At 38.9% G+C, this 24,522-nt stretch overlaps 1 protein-coding gene and 1 non-coding gene across 3 annotated transcripts in view; one reads left to right on the forward strand and one right to left on the reverse strand.

Annotated features, from left to right (window-relative positions):
* The first annotated feature begins 808 nt into the window (after positions 1–808).
* EMC1 (ER membrane protein complex subunit 1) overlaps positions 809–24,522 on the forward strand; it is a 69,487-nt gene continuing 45,773 nt past the window's right edge. For both annotated transcript variants that reach the window (XM_083141544.1, XM_083141545.1), the window contains exons 1-6: positions 809–967; positions 6,345–6,463; positions 8,776–8,953; positions 12,042–12,197; positions 18,787–19,114; positions 21,701–21,899. In XM_083141544.1, coding sequence (XP_082997670.1) covers positions 855–967; positions 6,345–6,463; positions 8,776–8,953; positions 12,042–12,197; positions 18,787–19,114; positions 21,701–21,899 — 1,093 coding nt within the window. In that variant the 5' untranslated portion in view covers positions 809–854. The remainder of the gene's footprint in view (positions 968–6,344; positions 6,464–8,775; positions 8,954–12,041; positions 12,198–18,786; positions 19,115–21,700; positions 21,900–24,522) is intronic.
* On the reverse strand, positions 5,388–5,459 carry TRNAT-GGU (transfer RNA threonine (anticodon GGU)). Its single transcript has one exon. It is a non-coding gene; the product is annotated as a tRNA-Thr (tRNA).

Consider the following 24,522-nt stretch of genomic DNA (forward strand, 5'->3'; position numbering starts at 1 on the left):
CTCGTTTATTTCGTCATTTTTAACATTCGTACTTACCTATTCTGCATTGCGAAAGTATCTTCAAGGTGCTATTTTTGACATAAAAAGTAATTATTAAACCATTGACGTTAGCCCCAGAAACCATTGACGTTAGCCCCACAAACCATTGACGTCAGCCCCAAAAAATCACGATGGGTAGCCCCACAAACCATTGTCGTTAGCCCCCAAAAATCACGATAACCCCACGAACCATCACGGGGACAAGGTTAGGTTAGGTACCATTAGCACTCACTTCCTTCAATTTGGTAACACTTTCATATAGCGGAGACGGATTTTGCATTTCTGGAATAAAAACTGACAATTTCAGATAAGTTCTAGACACTTACAACACAGAAAACGTCGAGAATTGCCGACTTTTTAAAATGACCATTCGGTATTTCCCGACTGCTCGGGATCCCGAAAAGTAGGGAAGTCGTTTCCCGAAGTCGGGATCAGGACAGGAAATTCTTTTTCCGATCCCGGTTCAGACTTTTCAGGATCCCGCCACCCCTAGTTCTGGTGCCCGAAAAGTCGGAAATCATAACCAAGTTGGGATCCTGATAGAATATTTTTAGGAGTTCGAGGTTTTCTTTTAGTCTAGAAATGCGAAATAAATTACTTCAACTTACAATTCGAGATTTTTTAGTGTCGGAAAATATAAAAATAACGAACATTTCATATCTGTAAAATATTTCCAGTGTGTTTGAGATGGAATCTTTTAATTGTCCACTTTTCTGATTGGAATTGTAACATCCGATAAAATTTTGTGATTGTTGCGAGAGATTTTGAACGTATGCAGGATATGGCGTCTGCTTATTACTGAACGTGCAGGGAAAATGGAAAAGTTTATGTATATAATGAATAGTTGCTTTCGACACAGTATATGTTTGTTCGTGCTATTTAGTTGTTGCTATTGTTTATATGAGGACCAAATAGGAAAATTTGACTGGTAATTATATATGACGCAAGTGTACGATGAGTAATGTTTGCATGGCACCTGGCACATATGCGACGGACAGCAAAGTCCTAATATTCGCTTTATAGAAAGTTTAGGTTCTATTCTACACCCCCTAACACCGAACAATTACTATAAAGTGTTTCTAAATGAACATACTTTTCTAAACTTCGTCATTTATCGTTTAAATGCGTAAACCAGAAATGCTTTTTTTTTGGTCCTTGCACTGCTTCGCCTTAAATGCTTAGTCATAAAAATTGAATTGAATTGAAATATATTTATTTAAGTGTTGTGAACAGATTTAGACTTTTATACAAGACTGGGTAAAAGTTCGGTATATCGGAGACACATTAAAATCGGATATTTTGTGTTTCGCATGGTTCGTACTTACCAATTGTGGGTAAAACTTCGATAGCGTCCCAACACCTCTCACTCGTTTATTTCGTCATTTTTAACATTCGTACTTACCTATTCTGCATTGCGAAAGTATCTTCAAGGTGCTATTTTCCTTTTTTCACATAAAAAGTAATTATTAAACCATTGACGTTAGCCCCACAAACCATTGACGTTAGCCCCAAAAAACATCAATGGGTAGCCCCACAAACCATTGTCGTTAGCCCCCAAAAATCACGATAACCCCACGAACCATCACGGGGACAAGGTTAGGTTAGGTACCATTAGCACTCACTTCCTTCAATTTGGTAACACTTTCATATAGCGGAGACGAATTTCTGACTTTTTACAGAAGAAAGTACTTACGCAAATCATTTTCTTTAGCGTTGTTGAAGTTCAGGAATGTAGTTTTGATCAATTTTAATGCGAATTCATGTGTTTTTCTGCGAAAATCTCTCTTCGACACGCTATTGCTGCTGCCGTCATTTGCTTTCTGCACATGTGTTAGATGATGTAAACCCCGTAGTCAGTGTTTCAAACCACACCATGTTTTCACTATAAGATGACGTGTCGAGTATTTTTAATTTTTTTAAACTATGCTTCCTAACCTAACCTAACCTTATGGGGAATGGTTTGTGGGGCTAACGTGAATGGTTTGTGGGGCTAACGTCAATGGTTTGCGAGGTATTAGCATAATTTCAAATCTGGGCACGAAAGTAGATATTTTTCGGTGAACAAGATTGCAACTCTGCATGCACACTCCAAATCGACAAAACACTGGCACAACGCGCGATGAACAGGTACGTTATCGCCATATTGTGGATGGAAATAAGGAAGAACAGTAAGGACTCGTTAATGTAAGAAATAGACATTATTTCCGTTAGAAATTCATTATTTCGCCTAAAGAAATGTTCCGCAATGCAGAATAGTACCTTAGCAATGTAAAGAAGTGCGAAAAAAATGATTTATAGGTGTCTCACCTACACGAAAGTAGTACAGTTCCTTGTGTAAAAATCAAGAAATCCATTTCTTTTGATTGATTTGGTGTTTTAAGTCCACTTTATGCACAGTAAGGCTAATCGGGACTTTACCTACAGTTTAAAGTGAGATCTGAACCACTGTGTGCCTCCACCGGGTATCGAACCCGGGACCCCTTGATTACAAGGCAATGACGCTACTACTGTGCTATCGGGGAGGCCCTAAGAAATCTGTTGGGAAGCTATCAAAGTTTTACCCAATTGTGTATTGCGGAACATAGTTCAAGGTGCCATTATGCTTTTTACACGAAAACAGACAATTTTTCACATACAGGGTGATTTTTTGATTCCTTTCTTCACTTCCGTAACACACTTTATGGTGGGCACATTTTGACTCATGTTGAGGGTATGCAGTGTTTCCAACCTTCTTCAAAAAATACCTACTATTGTGTTCGTCATGTGTGAAAATTTTACATTATGCACGGGTAGCTGACGGATAGCCCCACGAACCATTATGCACGGTAGCTGAGGGATAGCCCCACGAACCATTTCCGATAAGGTTAGGTTTGGTTCGGTTAGGCAAGCATAGTGAAAAAAAAAGGCATTGGAAACACTGACTGGGGCTTACGTCATCAAACGTATGGAGCATACAGTTCACGTGGCGAAAGCAATGGCAATTGTGCGGCGGTGAATTATTTTTCTTGAAAAATACATGATTTCCCGGTCAAATATATTTCACGATGAAAGAAAATACCTCGATGAATGTTGGAAAGCTTGCAGAAACTTATTTCCTTAAGTAGTTTCTTGTGTAAAAATGAAGAAATGTGTCTCCGATATACCGAACATTTACCCTATAAACTGATGACAATAAATTTTTTCTAGATTCAAGGTTATATAATTTTTTTTTTTTTTTTACTTAGATTACTGTATTCATAATAGATATGATACATTTTGAAATTATTATACATAAATCTACAAAACGTGCTTTGAACAATTTCAATTAGCGATGTATTACTTTTGAAATATAATGGATGCCATATTTGATAAGCATATTCTAAGGACGCGTAACCATGGTGGTATTCATGAAGATGAAAATTTCCAAATTAGTGCTTGCTTTCCATTTTCGTATCAGGTTTCCCATAATTGATCTTGCTATTTTAACAATCATATTTACGTGGGTCTTCATCCACGATCGGTCACGCGTACTTGAGTCACGCCATCGGTTTCGGGTGAGCGTGACGTTCACCCTTGCTATTTTGGTATAGACAACCACTTTCAGTATTCTTTAATTGTATTTTTTGTATTTCTAGATCTTTTGATATTATTTTCTCATTAATACATTTATTAACTTTTTATTAATCTAGTCATCTATTTGTTATATTCTACATATTTATTTCATTTTTGTTTCAACATGTTAATTTGTTTTCAGAATTTAGACACACATAAAGAAAAGTTACATTGTTGAAAATAACTTTAATCCTGAAGCTAATCTGCTCTTACTAGACTTTACACTAGGCAGTTACCGCAGACTGTGACAGTGTTCACCACATATTGCCTCTGTGCATTTTGTGCATCAAGCAGTTGTTTTCCTATTCTTCTTTTTTTCATAGAAAGCACATTTGACTCCCTCATTGTTCTGGTTTGGTTGATGGACAGGTTCAGGAAGCTGGAAAATCTGCCTTATCTTCATCTTCAGATCATTGTGTATGCCTGTGATGGCGAGTCTTGCATGCAAATGGTTCGTCGTTAACTCAAACATCAAGGATTTCAAAAACTTTCTTTGTGACATCTTCTCATTTGTAAGCAAAGAGGCTACTGTTCATTGGACGATTCTTGGTGTTTACTACTTATTCTTTCTGATCGTCCCAACGACTGTCAAATTATGAGTACGAACAAGTTTATTTACCAGAGGCACTGAAGAAAACCAATTGTCCATGGTCACATTTCCTGAGCCCTTGATAGACTCAACTAGTCCAGCTACGATACTTTCTGCACTTGTGCCAACAGATCATTTCATGATCCCCAAATTCATTATAACAGTTGGGCTGAAAAGTTCGTAGGCTAACATAGTAAAAAATATTTTTTTGACAAAATTCGATTTTATTATTCAATATAGTTGCCTTCGAGGGCGATACAACGATTATAGCGGTGATACAATTTTTCGATGCCATTTTTATAGTACGATTTCTCTTTAGCCTCAGTTTCGGCGATTACCTCTTCATCAGTGCTAAATTTCTTTCCAGCGAGCATTCTTTTAAGGTCTGCAAACAGGAAAAAGTCACTGGGGGCCAGATCTGGAGAATATGGTGGATGGGGAAGCAATTTTATTACGGTTGAATATCGCTAAACATTGCTCCGAATTATCAAAACGTTGTTGCTTTTGATCGATTGTGAGCACGCGCGGCACCCATTTTGCACACAGCTTTCGCATGTTCAAATATTCATGCACAATATGTCCAACACGTTCCTTTGATATTTTTAAAGTCTCAGCTATCTCGATCAACTTCACTTTACGATCATTTAAAATTATTTTGTGGACTTTTTTTATGTTTTCGTCGGTAACAGCCTCTGCGTGCATCGTCTTCGATGCTCATTTAAATTTAGCAAACCACTTCTCAACGGTTGATTTTCCTGGTGCAGAGTCCGAATAATGTTCATCAAGCCAAGCCTTGGCTTCAACAGTATTTTTTTTCGCCAAAAAGCAATGCTTTATTAACACACGAAATTCTTTTTTATCCATTTTTTCACAATAACAAAAGCTGCTTCACTCACAATGCTATATCTCACGAACTAATTATCCGGCAGCTGTGAAATTTATACACGTATCTTTTGAAGGTTAGTACTAAGTAAAAATCACATGGATTTAATTCTAGTAACGCCATCTGAGAGTCAGCCTACGAACTTTTCAGCCCAACTGTTACATGTCTTTAAGGGGAGAGAAAGTTATAGCGTGTAAAATAATATTTAAGCTTGCACAAGGAATGCAGAATAAACACAAATGTAAACAACATTCATATCATGTAGAAATTTTCAGCGAAAAATGCAGGCTCGACCAGAACTTGAACCTGGCTCTCTGGCATACCATGCCATTGCTCTAACCACTGAGCTACCGAGCCGGCCTGGCCTCGCCTGATTTGTCGCTGCCAGCCTGCATTTTTCATTGAAAATTTATATGTAGTACATCTCCTGTATGTGCCTAATCTTCAACATTCTTATCGTTTGGATTAACCTGGAGAGGGAGGAAAACGACGGGAAAATATACACAAATACAGATCTGTATATGTAATGCTCATTTGGCAGCTCTGTAATACCCTGCTGTCCATTATTCTATGTCTTTTGCAATGAAAACAAGTTACTGTAGTGTCAGTATCGAGCAGCAGTCATACAGAAGGGTAGAGCACAACAAGAAAATCCACAACCCTCCCTCCCACAGCGACATTAATCCCTTTCCCAGGAACTCCGGAATGAGTCTAGCATTATAATAATGCTGGTACATCATGTTCTTAATCCACGAGTTTGCGAGCAAGAATTGGCAATGAATGGTTTCTTTTATTTCCACATAGCATTGACCACCAGGCAGTTACATGCCTTCAAGGTCACTTTTGGGCACAGTGCCTTCGCTTTAGCCTTGCTTTTGATCTTGTCATCTGCTTCCCAGGAAGGTGCATCATTTTCGGAAGGAATTCTTATGAGGGATCCCAACCTGTCACAAGGAAGGGTGAACGAACTTTTGAAATAGGACAAATCTTGACAAATGAGTTGTTTCTTTTGGCCACTCTAGCCACTGAAAATCTTTAGTATCGGCGAAAAACATGGAACCGATACTTACCGATACCCCTGGTATCGGCCAATACATCTGTATCGGCTCAGCCCCATTGAAGATAATTACATTTTCTGTTGAGGAGCATTCACAATGCAGAAATTAAGTGTATATTTACGCAACTGTGCACAGATAGAAGAAATGAGTAATTAAAGTTTTGTTACATTTTTCTCTTCTACAGGCGACAGCCGTACATAGGTAAACTTAAGTATGCTGCTTTTGATACCGTGTCTACTGTGTTGAAGAAAGTGTTTGTTGCAACCGATAAGAACGTTATTGCAGCTCTAAATCCCAAGACAGGTATGTTGATATTTTAGATTAAAAAAATAATAATCTGAATTAGTCTTGAGTACTGTGTTGATACAACAGCACCTTATTTCGGCAAACAATAACTCCTATCTTATGATGGTTAAGTGCCTGTCAATGCTTGAAGTGGAAATTCCTAGGGGGGTTGCTTTTACATTTTTTAACTGGAGGATAGTATTCTCCTCCAATTCGAGAACTGGATGTAGCCATTTAGAACAGGGTGTCTACTCACCGGGAATTCTTTGAATTCTGGGAATTATGCGTGAATTATTGTGGCCAGGAAGTATGGGTGAATTCTGCTTGAATTTTTGTCCATAGACGTGAAAAATTGCAATTTTTATTAGTCCAGAAAGAAAGAGAGAGAGAGAGTGAATGATTGAGTGTGTGTGTGTGTACGTACGTGTACGTACGTACATGCGGGACAGAGGAGAGAGTACATGACTGCTTTTCCTTCATTTTCTCTTCTTCCTTTTCTTTTTCCTTTCTTTCTTCCTTCTCTTTCCATCTCTCTCTCTTTTGTCCTAACTCTCTCTCTCTCTCTCTTTCTTTCGGCAGAGAGAGTGGGACGAAAGTGTAAAGGGAAGGAGATCTTCTTTTCTCTTCCTCTTCTTCTTTTCTTTCATGAGAGAAGGAAAGAGAAAGAGAGAGAGAGGGGGGAAGAATGTCACCCTTTCCCACCACGAAGAGGGAGAGAGGGAGAGATCAGAGAGGATGAGGATTTGGTGGAGGTGCATTGAAAAATATCCTCCATCTCCCTCCCCTGCCCCGTGCCTTTTGCTTTCTCTTCTCTAAACAGCTCCCCCACTCCACTCCTGCTTACTTCTTTTTCTTCTAATAATAATAATAGAAAGAGGAAGAAAAGAAGATGGGTGGGGTGGGAAGGGGTGACAAAGAAGAGAGAGAGAAAAGATCTGTCTTTCTCAGTTTCTTTTTCACGGTTTACCTTTTATTTTTATCGAGGAAAGAAAAGAAAGCTGCGTGAAAAATAAAAATAATTCTCTCAGTCTGATTGGTTTGTTAGTGTCCTTTGCAGAACAATCTATCTGACATACGGAAGATTATTGCAAGATAAGATATCTTGAAGTTGATTATGTAAATTTGAAATTCTTAAACAATTTACAATATCTCGTAGATTACTATATCCCATAAAATTTGTGACTTGTGTTTATCGATGTATTTCTAGTTTGAGTATCGAAATGGCAAATGCATACTCCACAGCTTAAATTAAATGCTGTATATATACACTGTTCAATTGAATTGAATTAGAATTTTTGGACACATTGGAATCGCACAGACCCTTTATATATTGGTAATATATTTGTGTGTGTGGGCGAGTGATGAGAGGTGGTAATACATAAGGTTGAAAAAGAGAAGACATCTTCTCGTATCATTGAATTTTTGGAAAGTTCTCCTTGAAAACCGGGAATTATACGTGAATTTTATCATGGTCCTAGAGTGGCCACCTTGTATAACACTGATAATAAGAGTCCAAGTTGGAACATTATGCATTAAATGTGCACTACCACACTAACACTTATTATCCTTCATAGCAGTCAAACTTTCATAATTGTTTGTTCTTTTTATAGTACTTTAACTATTATATGTAGGAAGCTTATGTCCCTTCTCTGCATCCTTAGGGTAATCATGTAAATATAAATGAATGATGAGTGTTAAATTTGATGAGAGCGTAGGCAGGATATGAGGGTGGTAAGGAGGGGTAATTGCCCTCAAAGTTATGGTAAAGTACGTGAAATAATTCACCTTAACTGCTATATTGCTAGGAGAAGTATATCTCATTCATAAATATTTTATTTTTGAAAAATGAAAATATCTACATCATTTTATTATTATTTTAAACTCTTAGCAGGAATAACTTTTAAAGTGGAAAACATAATTAACCTATTGGATGAATGATGTGCTATGTTTAGCTAACATCTGTTTATTTCGGGGCATGAGTATTTTAATATGTTTTTGTTTGGAGTGAAGTTACTGGAATCCTCACCATCTGGAAATTTTTCAAACACTACGCTGCATACATACAATACATTGACATATTCTGGTAGACAATAAATTCCTTTGGGGCAAATTCCACAATGATCAGTGGCAGGCCCCATGTTGTCATAGTAGTAATAGTAACAAATTGGCAATAATGTTAGTTTATAATTATTATTTCAGTATTATTTCTACTAATATATTATGTATCCATGATCTGACCACTTTGAAAAAAATGCTGGCAACACCCATGCCTTTTGTTGTGTGTTTGAAGTATTTTTCTGTTTTAAACTTAGTGATTAAATATATTTCAGGTCACATAGTATGGAGACAAGTTCTAGAGAAAGATGATCAAGGTTGCATCAACTACTTGAAAGTAGACACCGAAGTTGTAACGGTATCAGGCCAGAATCCATTTTATGTCCGAGGCTGGGATCTGTCTAGTGGATTCTTGACATGGGAGTGGACCGGCTCGCTTGGTTCTACTAAAGAGTAAGTGTCATTAACTGTAATGTGTTTTTCACTGTCTTACCTTCAAATAACGATCCTCTAGTGTTGCTACAGGCAGAGGCCTGCACAAGACCTGGAGCAGACCCGTTCGCAAGATATCGCTCCTGAAATACCATGCAACCTGCGCAACACCCTCGCTTGAGCAGCTTGTCTGGCCACCTGCCCAGATCGTTCCTGGCAGGCATTGTAGACCTGCCGGGTACCCGCAGTCTTACAATACCTAGTAGGTCTCAGTTCGTTCTTTCCATCAACTGCAGACCCCTCCCTCTGCATGACGTAGTTGCTTCGAGTAGAAACTGCACCGGGCCCACACCGTTCTGCAGTGTTGCCAACTGCAATAGATTTTCACTACTTAAAAAGGGAACTCAAAGCTTCGTAAGCCACATCACCAATGAAATGAGATTTACAAATGTTGCTACCCCCCCCCCCCCCTGCACACACACACATTGAAATAGGTTTTCCGTGGCACAGGATCCATAAGTATATGTCGTAAATAACCAATATACGTATATATAGTGATATAGGGCAGGACTGAAACATGTCACGTTCGACGCTGAGGTTGCGAGTCAAACAACACACTGTTCTACTGCGAACACCAGGGCCGTAGCCAGCCAGGGGCATTGCCGTTACCCTCGTTTGGGGGGGGGGGGCAAGTACTTGGATAAACGTAACAACAACAACAATCACAATAATAGTAATAAAGTAGCATGAAAGGCATTATTATCCTCATAAATCACGCAAAAAGGGGGTAGAAGTCGGTTCTCACGTATTTGTGTTGAAACAGAGGATTAGAAATATTTTTTTTCAACACGTCAATTTCACATTAGCTAATAATGGAAAACAAGCACACAAACTATTTTTGAAAGAAAGAAAGTGCATGATAAATGCATTCCGAATGTACATACATATGGCATGTAAAATTTCCATCTACAATATTTTCTTTTCACATGGAGCGACGTATTACATAATTAATTCATCCAACTCGTAACAAATAATATCACGAGCCGCCATAGCATTCTCTGTTTTAAAACTTTTCTCACTTAGATCGTTCGGCGCTCAGGGCCGACTCCCGCTACCCCTTTGCTACGGCATTGAACTTGATGAGACTTGTACTTTAATGTTTGACCCCACCCTGACCCCTCCTCTAGACAATTTCCGTCCAAGGTTGTGAGCAATGCACCCTGCCCCCTCTGGTTGCGCCACTGCGTGCCTGGTTAAGGCACCATGCAATGAAAAACAATTAGTTTTCAGTGAGGAGATTTTTGTTTGCTCGATCATTCATTTAGAAAAATGAAACTGTAAAATTGCGTTCATTTCCTGGCAATAAGATAAAAACTGCTTACGCTGAACTGAAATCGCTAAGTATATAAATTCTCCTTGGAGAAGAAGCTCCTCCTAGGACTTCGTAGGATTCAGGAGCTACGTAAGTAGGCAACACTGGCTGCAGCCGTCCACGTGGTGATGAAACACCTGGAGCGACACGCTGCCGGAGGGCTGTTTCCTTCCAGCAGGTTTTGCAGGTGCCCGGGTCTTGATGAATGCCCAGGTACCTTGTAAGCGCAGAGCGCCTTGAAGACCAAGAACCCGGGTAGAGACGCAAGTGGACTCGTTGCCGTGGGCAGGCGAGCAGGTAAACCTGTTATCGCGTGCAAGCGGGCAGTGGGTAGGTAAAAGGCAGACTATGCTGGCCTCTAGCTACAGGATCAACTCTGTGTTCAGTAACTGGTAAAACGTAAGCTTTTTCTAAATTTTCTAATCCATAGTATTATACAAAGCAGTGGTGGCTTCTGATAAAAATATTTAGTGTTCTGCAAACAATAATTACATAAATTATAAGCAGAGTAGGGGTGACGGAGAGTGAGGACGAATTTCCTCCGTGGAAGGAGGAATACACAATAAGTTGCTGTATGTCAATTAAAAATCCTCTTATTATATTGTAAACAACTTTAAGGCCCAAGTTCCTTTTGTTTAATTGCAATTTCATCATGCTACCCATACATGGTTCAATTTACCTGTTAACACATACTTCGGAGAAGTGGAGGTGATTGGGTTCCAAAACTGGTTGGGGGGCAAAGACAGTTTATTTCCATATGTAGATAAGTTTTAACATAGTACGGGAGCAAAAAGGGGGAGGGTGGGGGGCAACTGCCCCTCGTAATCACCTCCACTGCATTGGAGTTTTATTGATGACTTACTGCTTCTTTGCTTGAGAATGGGTCTTCACTTCCATATGCTCTCATGTAATACTTTTCTTGCACCAGTCATTCATTTACTGCCATCTTAGTTATGGGCTGATGCTGTCATACAGGTCATATGTATGTGGTGCGAAGGGATTTTTTGAATCAGTCCGTTAACTGCGTGGTGAGCTATTGTGTAGTTTCCAGTTACCAAAAACATCCCTAAATGTCTTCGTGGTTAGGTAAGGTGGGCCAGGTTAAGGGCTTTTAGCATTAAAATAATGTCCTTAAATGCTTTCATAGTTAGGTTAGGAGGGTCTCAAGCATGACACCCCTTCGAGCCTCATTTGGAGAGTCAGCAGCTAGTAGTAGTCTGTGGAATGTCTTGTTGGTGGGAAACTGAAATATTTGCGTAAGGTAGCTTTTACATCTTTCCGCCGATAAGTATGACTTTCCAGAAGTGCAAGGAAAACTTCAAATTAACTTTCACAATTATTATCACTATTCTGTGATATCTTTTCTTTCTTCTATGAACGAAAAATGCCTTGTCGATGGGTAGCATGGATAGTTGCATAAGGTAGTTTTTGTGTCACTGATAATTTGCACATTTCCGAACTCCAAACAGTGGTAATTACTTTCACCAAGATTGAAATTTACTGTAACAATTATTTCTACAATTCTGCTACTTCGAAAAAAATAATTAAACCTTCGGAATTGTTACCTTAATGTACATTGTATATTTCCGATTAATGTTAGGGGGGAAATGGGCATGAGAATCCTAACAATACAGGAATAGTGTTTTTTTTTTGTTTTTTTTTTAAGATTTCAACATGTTACATTAGGAAACTGATAGTGTATTTTCCAATTTTATATCGTCTCTTTTTTTCTTACAGATATATTAGTGACAAGTGGTTTGTGCATAAAGAAACTTTATATCATGTGTCTGTGATAAGGAAATCATACATTGAAGTCTTAAGCTATGGCCTGAAAAGTGGAAATCAACTTGGAACAAAGAAGATACCAGCCTCTTGGGTGTCTGCAGATGCAAGGTTTGTTGTTTTTTGTATTTGAATTCAAGTAATTTTTTTAAGAGTAGTGATAGACCGATAAGATTTTTTTACTATTACCAATAAAGTACTGATATTAAATAAACCTATACTGGGAGCTGATATTCTACGAATTTGATATAAGAAAATCAATTTCCATGGATATCCTGAATGACTCAATTCAAGATAAAGTAAATACATATAAAATGTGGCCCATAATTTATGGGTCACATTTTAATCACAATTATCTAGGACCGGAAGAAGCACATTTATTAAGGATTATGTGTAATAAACAACCAAGGTACAGGATTTTTATCCCTGTTCAAGTTTTCAATATCACATTCCTTAAATGGTCCCCACCTTGACGAGAATATTGTCGGACTCTGTGTCATGCTCACTATGGCACATCAGCTATAATGACCTCTATCTTCTCCCAGATGCTCTCTTGGAGTTGCACAGCTATGTGGAGTGTCTGAACACTTCCGATGACGTACGCTCCTGGAAATGCTGTCCGAATCGTCTTTTTCCTATGATGATGGATCTTCTGCGGGTGAAGAATGCTTCCATAATGTATGGAATGTCTGTTGTCATCCACCGCAACATCATGAAGGATCAATGACTTGAAAATTAAACCAACATTAACTCCCAAAATCAGACTGAAATACAATACATTTTAAAGATGGGTGAGTGTCCACGCTCTTGTAAATCAAAAATAAAGTGTTTCCCATCATTAAGGGACACCCTGTACAGTGGAACCCCAATTACATGCTCCGAGATTTTTCAGATTGTGGGTCTTAAGGGGATACCTTCCTTGTGTGTATAATCCCAACATACGCACATCCGGGATACGGTTTAGCCAAAGTACTAGTAAAAAGGATTAGGGAAGTAAATGAAGTTACACAGTTCAGTATCAGGAATTCGTGGGAAGTCAAAAATGCCTTAGAAAATTTAGAACTTAGTAAAGAGGATGAAATTAGTAGTTTTGATGTAGTCAACCTATACCCGAATGTATCCAGAGAAAGGGCTGCGGATTGTCTACAGAGGTGGTTGTTAGAAAAAGGGGTGGACATTTTAATAGCATGGGAGTATGTTAGGTGGTTTATTCTGGTTACAGGGTACAACTATTTTTACGTAAATGATAAGATATTTATGCAGAGAGAAGGGTTGGCTATGGGTGACCCGGTATCCGGAATCATCGCCAGCATTTATATGCATTACATAGAGATGGCGGCTCTAGAACAAGCTAAAGGTGGAAACAAATACTACGGGAGATACGTAGATGACATTTTAATAATTGGGAAGAAGGAAGAGTTGGATAAGGTATGAAGGTATAGAAAAACAAAACGAATGCATGAAATTCACCAGAGAAAACCTTGTAGGTGATAGAATTAATTTCCTAGACCTTAGTATTACTAAGATGGGTAAGATAATAAGAACGGGGGTACATCATAAACAATTATCAGGGGATTTGTACATCAATAAAGAATCTGAACATCCAGGCAGGGTTAAAAGGAATGTATATTTTAACTTCTTTATTATGGCAGGAATACTATGTAGTGGAAAGGAAGAAAGGGTAAAGGAAGAGGAGTGCATAATGGAGGTAGGGAGGAAAAATGGATTTAAGAACCATGAAATGAAAGGCATAAAAAAGAATGCGCAGAAAATCATTACCCGAGAAATAAATGAAGATAGGAAGGAGAAAACAAAAGAGGGGGGAAGAAGAAAATAGCAAGGAGAAAGTTAGGTTTGTAGGGATCCCGTATTTTAAAGGGTTATTCGAAAAAATTGAGAAAACAGTATAGTGCTGGTCCCCAAAGAAACCTCACTTTACTTCAAAGAAAGTCCCGAAAGATCAGTTTTCCCCCTAACAACCACATGTCAGGTCCACGTGGAGTGCAATAAATCGTCCCCTGAAACCTTTCCCACCAATAGCGTCCATCCAAGAAGTGACAGCTCTCGTCAAGTCCACGTGGACTAAATGGGATGTTGCTAATTCAGTTTCTTTAGAGATTTCTAAACGCGAGGTTGCGGTTCTCTATCTTTGCTAGGTTGTGTTATTGTGTTTTGCTATATTTTTATGCAATGTAAACACCTTGGGAGTAAAACGTCACAGTGAATGAATGGATGTCTAAACACTGCAGGTAAAAGTGACAACAGCGCTTTGCCGAGAAACAGGTGGTGGCTCGAAACCAGATACGGTTGTGGTCTACTTCCTCTGGGGTTATGTCAACGATGCCGAACTGTTGACGCTTAGAAGACTTGGGATATAAGAGATTATGGGATAAGATGTGGAATGAAGGCACCACGGAATATAGAGAAACATTTTACCGAATAAAAGAGAGAGGAAACCCTGAGGAAGCCAATCGCATATATAGGATTAGTTGTGAATGTGGTAAAGAATATATAGGACAGACTGGAAGAAGCATGCGTATAAGATGGGGTGAACATGAGAACGACATCAGAGAGGGAGTCCCCAAAACCAGATTGTCCGAACATATAATTGCAAGCGGGCATAAGATCACAAAGAAAAAGGTTATTAGAAGAGAAGTCAACAAACTGAGTAGAAATGTTCACGAGGCCGCGAATATTTGCAGGGGGAAAGGTAGAAAATTGAATAGGGATGATGGGAATTTAGAGGAAGGATGGGTGAGATTTTTTTAAAAAATGGGATAGAATAAAGGAAGGAGAACGTAAAATAGGATTCCATGTTACTCCGGGAGTGGTCCAGACGGCTGAGGTGGAACGAGAGTTTGAGTTGGATTGGTGACGCAATGTAGGGGAAGGTGGAACAGTGTGGGAGGGGAATTAACATTCACGACTTTCCGCACGGGAATAGATTATCAGAGCAAGCAGAACCACGCAAGTGTTTAGTCATTTTAATGGGATCTAAAGCAAAAGAAGTTTTATGGAGAATAGGGAGCACATTTTAGCAGGGGTTTTTTAAACAAGATTTTAAGTGAATGGTGACCTGTTATTGACAAGTGCTTTTTTTAACTTGGACTTTTTAATCTAATCCTTTTAATCACACTTGACGCGGCATGATTTGTGCCTAGAAAAGAGAAAGAACCGGAAGAAGGGGGCAGTCAAGCCCCGAAACGTAGTTTTCAAAAAAACTTCATACTCACTCACGTAAGTAAGACTGTTCTATACGAATGTTGTATTAACTATATTCTATAGTGAGTAACTCACACAATACATAAATATGTTACCTCCAAATTGGCTGAGATCGAGAATATGTGGGGCTCTACCCCAATATTCCCTAAATATGCCTTAATGGCATGGTGCTATATTCACGGGATACTTTACCTTCTTACCATGGAGGTCCGCATGATTTTTTCCAATGAGGGGCAGTCAAAGTATTTTTTTCCAGGCGGGGTGCAAGGGAGGAATATAGTGATGCGTCCCTCAAAGAAACAGTTATTCAGTCTGATATTATCATGTTTCTTCAACGAATTGATAATAATTAATAGAAATAACTGTGACTGAAATTAAATTATGTGTGAAATATATAATTTGTAGGTGGACATTAATTTTCCAGAAAGGGGGGTCCCCCACCCTTTCTGGATGTCCATGAACCTTACCTTGTGTTGTAATATCTTTACGTCCAGTTCCCTAACTATATAATTAAGGTTTGGCTCTACTTGTTTTAACACTTTAACTGCTGGGCCAAATTTTCATTTTCTTGTGAGAGGCCAGAGCTATTTTGATGGGGTGTGTTTATATGTACACGTGACCTGTGTAATACCCTTTCCTAAATTTCTTCTTCTCTAGGCTGTGTGTATGACAGTTATGCACACACTGTAGGAACAAAGTACAGTCAACTCTCGATTCAACGACCTTTCACAGTTCCCGGGAAAAGGGTCGTTATTTCGAAGGGGTCGTTATTGGAATTTGCACCAATTTTCAGCTTAAAGGGAGCTGAAACGGACACAATGAACGTATGAAGTGAGAAACGGGAGTTATGATGCACATAACACCATTTATCCTGGTAGTTATACAACCTGTTATGCACAGGATGCGTGTTGTGAGAAGAAAAATAGAACATGAAAAGTTTTTCACAAAGGAGAATTTAAAATAATGTTACTTTGTTTCAATTGTGCACAGTCGTTGCTTTTCCAGGAAATTCTTACAATTCTAGTTCATGAGAAACCCGTTTGCACTGAGACCAATGGAAAGGAAAACAATCTCTCGCTTATTGCAAGCGAAACTCGAAGAATCTTGACACCAGTCAGACTGGTGCCAGCAAAAGTCGGGAGATAATCGGGCAGAATGAATGTTGGATTTTATACAGGTTTACTGGAACCTTGTCTGTTACAAGATTAACTGGTAAGATTAGATCTCTCGGGAGAAACAACACAACCTCTCTAGGTACCAGACAAAAAAAATGAAGGCAGGGCTGTAATTTTCGTTCTGGTTCGGCTGTGTAAAATACATCGTAAAAAAAAAGTCACTTTTCTTTTCTTGAACCAACTTCATTCACCCTCCTTCCCCATTCAAGGGAGCAGTCGAAACTCCTTCCTTGACTTGCATTGTAATCCAGCGTGAAAAAGGAAACGCGCAACTTGCGATCTGTTTTCACCCAATGCGTATTGTAGGACACATCATTAAACAGCGTGGCAGTCGATAATCATTCAGGTTTGGAATTGAATTTCACTTTAAACTGTATATTTAGTCCCGATTAGCACATCAGCATAAAATGAACTGAAAACAAGCTTTATGAAACTGCGCATTTTCACATATCAAAATGGTAGATCATTATTTACTCTCACGTTAATCGACGATTGAATGTTGGATTTAGGACTATTCTCGATGTCAAACACCCACCCCTCCAAAAGTTTTCCCCTTGAATAATTTCTTTTTAATCGGTCTCTGCGACCATTCCTACATTGAACTCTTTTTTTTTCCTGAAAAAAAGCGAATGCAAATTAAATTTACAGATTTGCTTATCAGAAGGCGCAGAACGTGAAGTTATTTTAACTCTTGTTTTCCTTTCTGGAGATCGAATTTCGTTATCGTCAAATCAAAACAGCTTTTCGAGATTCAAAACAGGAAGAGAAAAGTCCCAGCATTTTAAAGATAACGCAACTGTCGAAGACTGAACTTTTAACAGCAGTGTAAAGAAGAAAGAAATGACCCTTGCTTTACGTTTTACCATGCAACAGACAATAATACGGGCAATATTTTCTATGCAGACAACAGCATTAAAAAAACAAAAAACAATTCTGCATTTATCAACACTGCCGTGCACACCAGTGGCGGAGAATGAGCTGGGGAAAGGGAGTTGGGTCACTTTTTTTTTTTACTTCTTCTATGGTTTTTGTTCGTTTCAAGAATATATCCAGACCTGGTTGCCCCATTTTAGACATCAAAGGAAAGGAAGAGGGGTGGGTCCTTTTCCACCCTCGCGCCTTTAATCAGCCCGCATCAGCAAGAAAATCGTGGCTGAAACAATCTGCATCGCACCCCCCCCCCCCTACGTTTGCTGACAGGAAAAGAGGGAGAAGTCAGTCAGCCAACAAAACATTTTTTGGCAGATATTACGACATCGACGCAATTAGGAAAACGTATGAAGTGAGAAACGGGAGTTATGATGCACATAAGATCGAAGTAAACTTTTGTGGAAACCTGGGTGACAACGCACTAAGCGAGTTGACGATCTTTAGTTCAAATATGTGGTTTTCATTATCTCTAAAAGTTTCGCTTTTTTATGAAGTGTTGCAGGGAACAAAGAACACTTTTTGAATGAAAGCTGTTACCGGAAGTTGTCGTCTACAAGGCCGAGAGTTGCTCACTCACGGGAACCTGCTGAACTCTAGGTTAGAGCTGGACAGATGGGCCAGACCTCCAGGCACCACACATCTGTATTTTGGAACATTCCTGTGATCGTATCTCTCAAGGTGGTGTATTTATCTTGACCTGCCATACACATTGGCAAAGTCTGCAAGTCCAGCAGTCATTTCAGGCTGCTCCCCCCCTCCTCCGCGAGTTTTAAGCAGCTCTTAGGACAAGGAAACAAGTCAAGTCGATTTAAAATAACATCCAAGCACATTCGATCTTCTTTTCTCGCGTATCCAAGAGTAAGGCTGGCACGTTGGGTAGCAGCCGTCGGGTGCGGGCTAACATTGGTGCGCTTGAGGGAGGGGAGGGCAGAGGTCAAGTGCTATTGGATCTCACTCAAGCATGGTGTGGTGGTGTCTATTTTTAGTTCAGACCCAATTGTGAGCGGTAAAGGGAATGAGTGGAGGAAAAAACAACGCATTTTTCGGCCGATTTCTTTCAATTTTTCGACTTTCTTTTTTTTTTCAAATTTTTCTAAATTTTTCATGGTTCCTGGGAAAAGGGTCGTTATACCCGGGGTCGTAGAATCGAGAGTTGACTGTAGTTTCATACACACACTTGTTTTCAAAGGAGCTGTGTATGGAAACTATGCATGCTGCTTGCAACTTGTGTATCAGTCTGATACATATGTCAGAGTGTTAAGCATATTAATGTTTTATCATGTCTTTTATTCCGTGAAACATTATCACATCATTTAGATCTTTAAATATGCCCAGTAGCTGCTTTAATGCTGTCTTTTTCCTTTTCTTTCTAGTTGTGTCATAGTACCTGAAAATGTAGCATGTGTGGATCCATCTGTGGGAACACTGTTCTCCGTTAATATAATGGACAGCAATGCACAGGTTCAAAGTAGTTTATTGTCGACTCTTGTGAGTGGAAAGAAAATATCAATGCCTATGAAGCTGACAGAAATTGAAAGTCCTGTCCCACTGTTCAGGTTAAAACTGCAAGATGGGAATGATCAGCTTCTGATGATGGATGGAGGCAAAATAGTTCCACATTCCCAACAATTACATGACACGAATCTGATTGTTGTAGCTCAGGATAAGAATTTACTTATAAAAGTAAATCAGATTGATGAGGTAAGTCTTGAATATGTTCATTGTGTATATTTTGTATTCAGTAGTGCTGACAAATATTTTTAATGACTTCCATGAAAAAAGGGCCCTTTGATCGTTCTGCAAAATAATACAGTGGAACCTCTATGTTGCATTTTTCAGGGAATCTGGGTGAAAAACTAAGGCAACTTTCAAACCGAAGCGATAAGTGACAACGGACAGGTGTTATTTGGTAGCGAGCCCTCAGTAATAAATGAAACATTTCAGAGCGAAGGTAGTGAATGTGATCAAATGGCACCGAAAATCAACCGGTATTGGGAGGGTTTCGTAATGGCCCTTTTCCGTGCTAAGTTTTCATACGTACGCATGAAACAGTGTCACTCGTAGTGCTAAGGGGGATCCGTCCATTGGCGTGCCAAGAAAATCCCCCGACTCAACGTGATATGGCCCACAGATTTCACCTCGCACCGTCAACTGTGAACAAGACAATTCGCAAGTGCCTCAGGTTGAAGTGTGTGCGGAAGGCCCGTGTACACCTTCTACCTCGTCACATTGCCGAACGTAAGACGAACTGCAGGAAACTGTATGAAAAGTACCTGGTGGGTTCCAAATGGAAGAAAGTTGTCACAATGGATGAATCATATGTCCATCTCACTGCTGGTGGTCACATTCGGGTGATGACATGCCGTGACATTGACGGCAAGGGGCGCAGCAACTTTGTTCGTCAGTGCAGGGAAAGTTTCCCTCGTGGATTTATGGTTGTGACGGGATTCGGATATGAGGGTAAGTTGATGATACGCAAGGTGGCCAGAAACGTGAAGGTGAATGACTCCATTCTGACACCTATCTATCAGAGAGACATCCCACAATTGTATGGAATGGGCGCGAATCAGGTGATGATCCATATGGACAAGGCTTTGAGTCATACTGCCAGAACATCACTACGTTTTTTATCAGGAAATGGCAGAGGAATTAGGAATTTGTGTCATTCCGTTTGAAGACATTCCTGTGAAAAGCCCAGATGCCAGTCCAATGGATTTTTGCGCATTTGGACTGTTGAAACGACGTCTTCAACATCGCTGCCCGCACACCCTGGATGGTCTATGGAAAGCTTCCAGGGAGGAGTGGGACAGAATTCCCATGCCTGTTCTGCGCGATGGTGCAATGGAAACTGCGATGCCGGGCGATAGTCCACAATGCTGGGGGTCCAATAGAACATGATCGGTTGTGGCGGCGCAGTATCTCTTAAGGTGAGTACCCGTCAAAAATGGTCGGATATAAAGCGAACAACCTTCTGTATTTACAACGCACATAACCAGGAGAACGTAATTGATTGTTGTTGTATTGTGTTTTCTTATTGGTTTCAGTTGTTTTGTCACATATGTAAACCAAATTGATGGATGTTAGATAGCTGTATGTGTCTGATATGCCTTTATCATTAATTGATGGACATGGGTGTATATGACTACAGTGGGTGCTATGGCAGAGTGTTTAGCACATTGCACCATGCTGCCAGGGGCCCCATGCTTGAATCCCGACCTGAGCATAGGTGTTGTATGTGAGTGTCTGTTTGTCAGTTCATCATATATAACTCATCCTCATATTTACGATTAGCCAAAAATGGCAGATATGCAAAATAAAATAAAGGAAATAACACATTATCCAAATCCATTGCATGAATTACACCTACACTCGCCGCAAAATGACTTTGGACCTCATAACAAAAACTAAGTCCCGAATCACTGACTTGTTGATAAAAGCAAGAGACTTGGTAGAATTAATTCTATCATTAAGGATATTTTCAGTCTAGTAGCCAATCGATATCTGCGCTCCAATGGCCGCCATCTTGAAAGTAATCTGCCAAATTTGATATTTTTTTGATTTGATATATCTCAGAGAAACTACAAAACATTTTATGAGAATAACTCCGAGTTGAAAGTCTTAACAATGATCCTTTTTTTCAAAATTTATGTTCACTTGTTCGTAAATTGTATTTCTCTTAAAATGTTATTTAAGGTAAATTTATAAATCTAGAAAAGATAGGGGTTCAGTTCGTCTAAAGACTTCTAACAAACACTAAGCAATCTTACAAAATAGAAAATGCCCTTGTTTGGTTCGAGAATTATTAATTAAGACTTTCTAAAAAACTTCTATTTCTTATTTTTCAAAAATAGATTTATTGATTTATTATGAAAGTTTACACTATTTGGAACATTTCTGAGAAAACCGGACGTTGATAGGAGACACCATTCCCGAGATATATCAAATCAAAAAATATCAAATATGGCGGATTATTTTCAAGATGGCGGCCGTCAGAGCGTAGATATCGATTGGCTACTCAACTGAAAATATCTTTAATGATAGAAAAATTAATCCTACCAAGTCTCTTGCTTTTATCAACAAGTCAATGATTCGGGACTTAGCCTCCGGCCTGTGATAAAGATGTAATTTTTTGTGCTTTTGTTATGAGGTCCGGAGTCATTTTGTGGCAGGTGTATATATTTGCAACACAGAAAATAACAAAAGTTCAGATTTAAATTATAAGTTTTTTATAGGAATATTGCACAAGTATGCCATTTACTATATGACCGACTTTTATTTTTCCGAAAGGCATTGGATGTATCGGGTTCAGTGTTGGAGACTCAAGAGGAAATTCCTGAGCTGTCTGGCAAGATAAAATATCCTAACTCATTAGGGAGGGTTGAACCTGGTGGAGTGGGCTTGTGCTCTTCGCGCAAGGAGAAGAGCCTGAGCTGTCGGCTGGTGCTCTCAACGGAGGATTATGCTATCCTCACATTACAGCATCCAGGTACTTACAACATATTATACTATTTAATGATATACTCGCACCCATGTTCCTTGTCTGGTAAATTTGAAAAGACCGTGCATAAAAAGGTTCTGTCTGTAAAGGCTTTCAGACAGCTAAAGGTTAACATAAAACGTGGATTAAACAAACCTTATATAAACAGCTTATAATATTGATTTTTGAGTTGGAACTGGCTCATGCTAAATTTCTCTTTACTCTAAAGGTACCTTCAGGATCCGAATGTACACATTTATTGAATTCTTAATTTCTGAAATCAAGTGAGATTCATGTTCTTGGTTGCTAATAATATTGCTAATAATGTCTTCACTAACAAATTTATTTATTGTATAAACATGTATAAAATAATTGCAGTACTTTTGTTACACACTTATTGTTTTTCTTTTCACTATATTTCAATCTTATGAAACAATGTTAATTAAGTAATTCAAGGTATAAGCTTGTGAAGAGTTAAGAAAAATATATTGTTTTTACTTTTTGCTTCTTTACTACAAGAAGTTCATTATTAGATTGGCCATTTGAAATATGCTGAAAAGAAAAACAATAACTATGTCATATGTGTATTTCTTTCTGCTAAATAAGTTATCTCTCATTTGGTCTAACCTGTGGATCTTCCCATGTATTCTGAACAATGACCTTTGGAGCATACATCATGCAGCATTGCTACTACAGTGGGCTCTTATCCTCATATTTGACCTCCATGCCAGATATTTCACAAACACATTGAACTACATAAATTGTAAGCATAGTGCTCACCACCCTGTAAAGTTTGTAATATCTGATTTTACGTGGTACAAAATATGCAGCGTAGCGTGCGAGCAGGTTCATATGTCCCGTTACTTTGCTCTGTGCTTTGTTACTTTTGAATTAGTGGCTTTCAACTGTTCCTTTCTCTCTCTCTTCCTGAAAGAAAAAAAAGAATCAACAATTGTTAGCTGCTTCCTTCAGTGTTGCCTGTCCCATGTTTTCTTACCTAACTGTCTATAGGTCTCGCACCAACTTGAGCTCTGAGGAGAAAGTATTCGATTGACCGCGGGGTCAGTGACAACCCTCACAATGAGTTCTCTGCCCTTCAAAAGCAGTGTTTGGAACTGCACTAACTTCTTGCTATTTCCAATAAATGTTACCAAAATGCTTGATAACCTGGAGCATTTCTTAACAGAGCAGTATACATGGAGTATGTTGTTTTAATTGACAAAAATTACATATCGACCTTCTAACCTTTCCTACTACAACCACGGTTGCTTTGTAACAGTTGGGCTGAAAAGTTCGTAGGCTAACATAGTAAAAAATATTTTTTTGACAAAATTCGATTTTATTATTCAATATAGTTGCCTTTGAGGGCGATACAACGATTATAGCGGTCATACAATTTTTCGATACCATTTTTATAGTACGATTTCTCTTTAGCCTCAAAATAGGCCTCAGTTTCGGCGATTACCTCTTCATCAGTGCTAAATTTCTTTCCAGCAAGCATTCTTTTAAGGTCTGCAAACAGGAAAAAGTCACTGGGGGCCAGATCTGGAGAATATGGTGGATGGGGAAGCAATTCGTAGTCTAATTCATATAATTTTGCCATCGTTTTCATTGATTTGTGACACGGTGCATTGTCTTGATGAAACATCATTTTTTTCTTCTTCAAATGGGGCCGTTTTTTCGTGATTTCATCCTTTAAACGCTCCAACAACGCTATGTAATAATCTCAGCTATCTCGATCAACTTCACTTTACGATCATTTAAAATTATTTTGTGGACTTTTTTGATGTTTTCGTCGGTAACAGCCTCTTTGGGGCATCCACTGCGTGCATCGTCTTCGATGCTCATTTCGCCTCGTTTAAATTTAGCAAACCACTTCTCAACGGTTGATTTTCCTGGTGCAGAGTCCGAATAATGTTTATCAAGCCAAGCCTTGGCTTCAACAGTATTTTTTTTCGCCAAAAAGCAATGCTTTATTAACACACGAAATTCTTTTTTATCCATTTTTTCACAATAACAAAAGCTGCTTCACTCACAATGCTATATCTCACGAACTAATTATCCGGCAGCTGTGAAATTTATACACATATCTTTTGAAGGTTAGTACTAAGTAAAAATCACATGGATTTAATTCTAGTAACGCCATCTATGAGTCAGCCTACAAACTTTTCAGCCCAACTGTTATGCAGCCCCCTCTTTCCCCATTTCCTTCCCCATCCCTTTCATAACAACTGAAGTCATTATGTTAAAATGTCCGTCCAACCCCTTTGACATCATCAATATGTATGTACGTTATAGTATTCTCAATATATATATTTTTCACTATGGGCCCCAAATATTTTACTTGAGGAAGTCTACAGGAAAGTGTTCTACGTCAATAGTTGTCATCATAAGCCTCCTACATATTCCACTGATGGTAGAGGCCCTACAGCGTCTTTGTCACATTCCCACTGGCACCGTATGATTTTTGTATGTGTGTGTTTCGTCTAAATAGTACAAAGCTCTTCAAGTCTTTCGGCAGTCATGAATATATTAATTAATAGTCAAGAAATCCCCATGGAATACAACAATATCTGTTTTTTTATCAAAACCTTCCTATTGGATTCAGTTCTTTTATAAGGAAAACAAAGAT

Source organism: Lepisma saccharinum, chromosome 20 (genome assembly GCF_977018435.1).
Source record: "Lepisma saccharinum chromosome 20, izLepSacc3.1, whole genome shotgun sequence".
In the NCBI taxonomy this organism is placed as follows: domain Eukaryota; kingdom Metazoa; phylum Arthropoda; class Insecta; order Zygentoma; family Lepismatidae; genus Lepisma; species Lepisma saccharinum.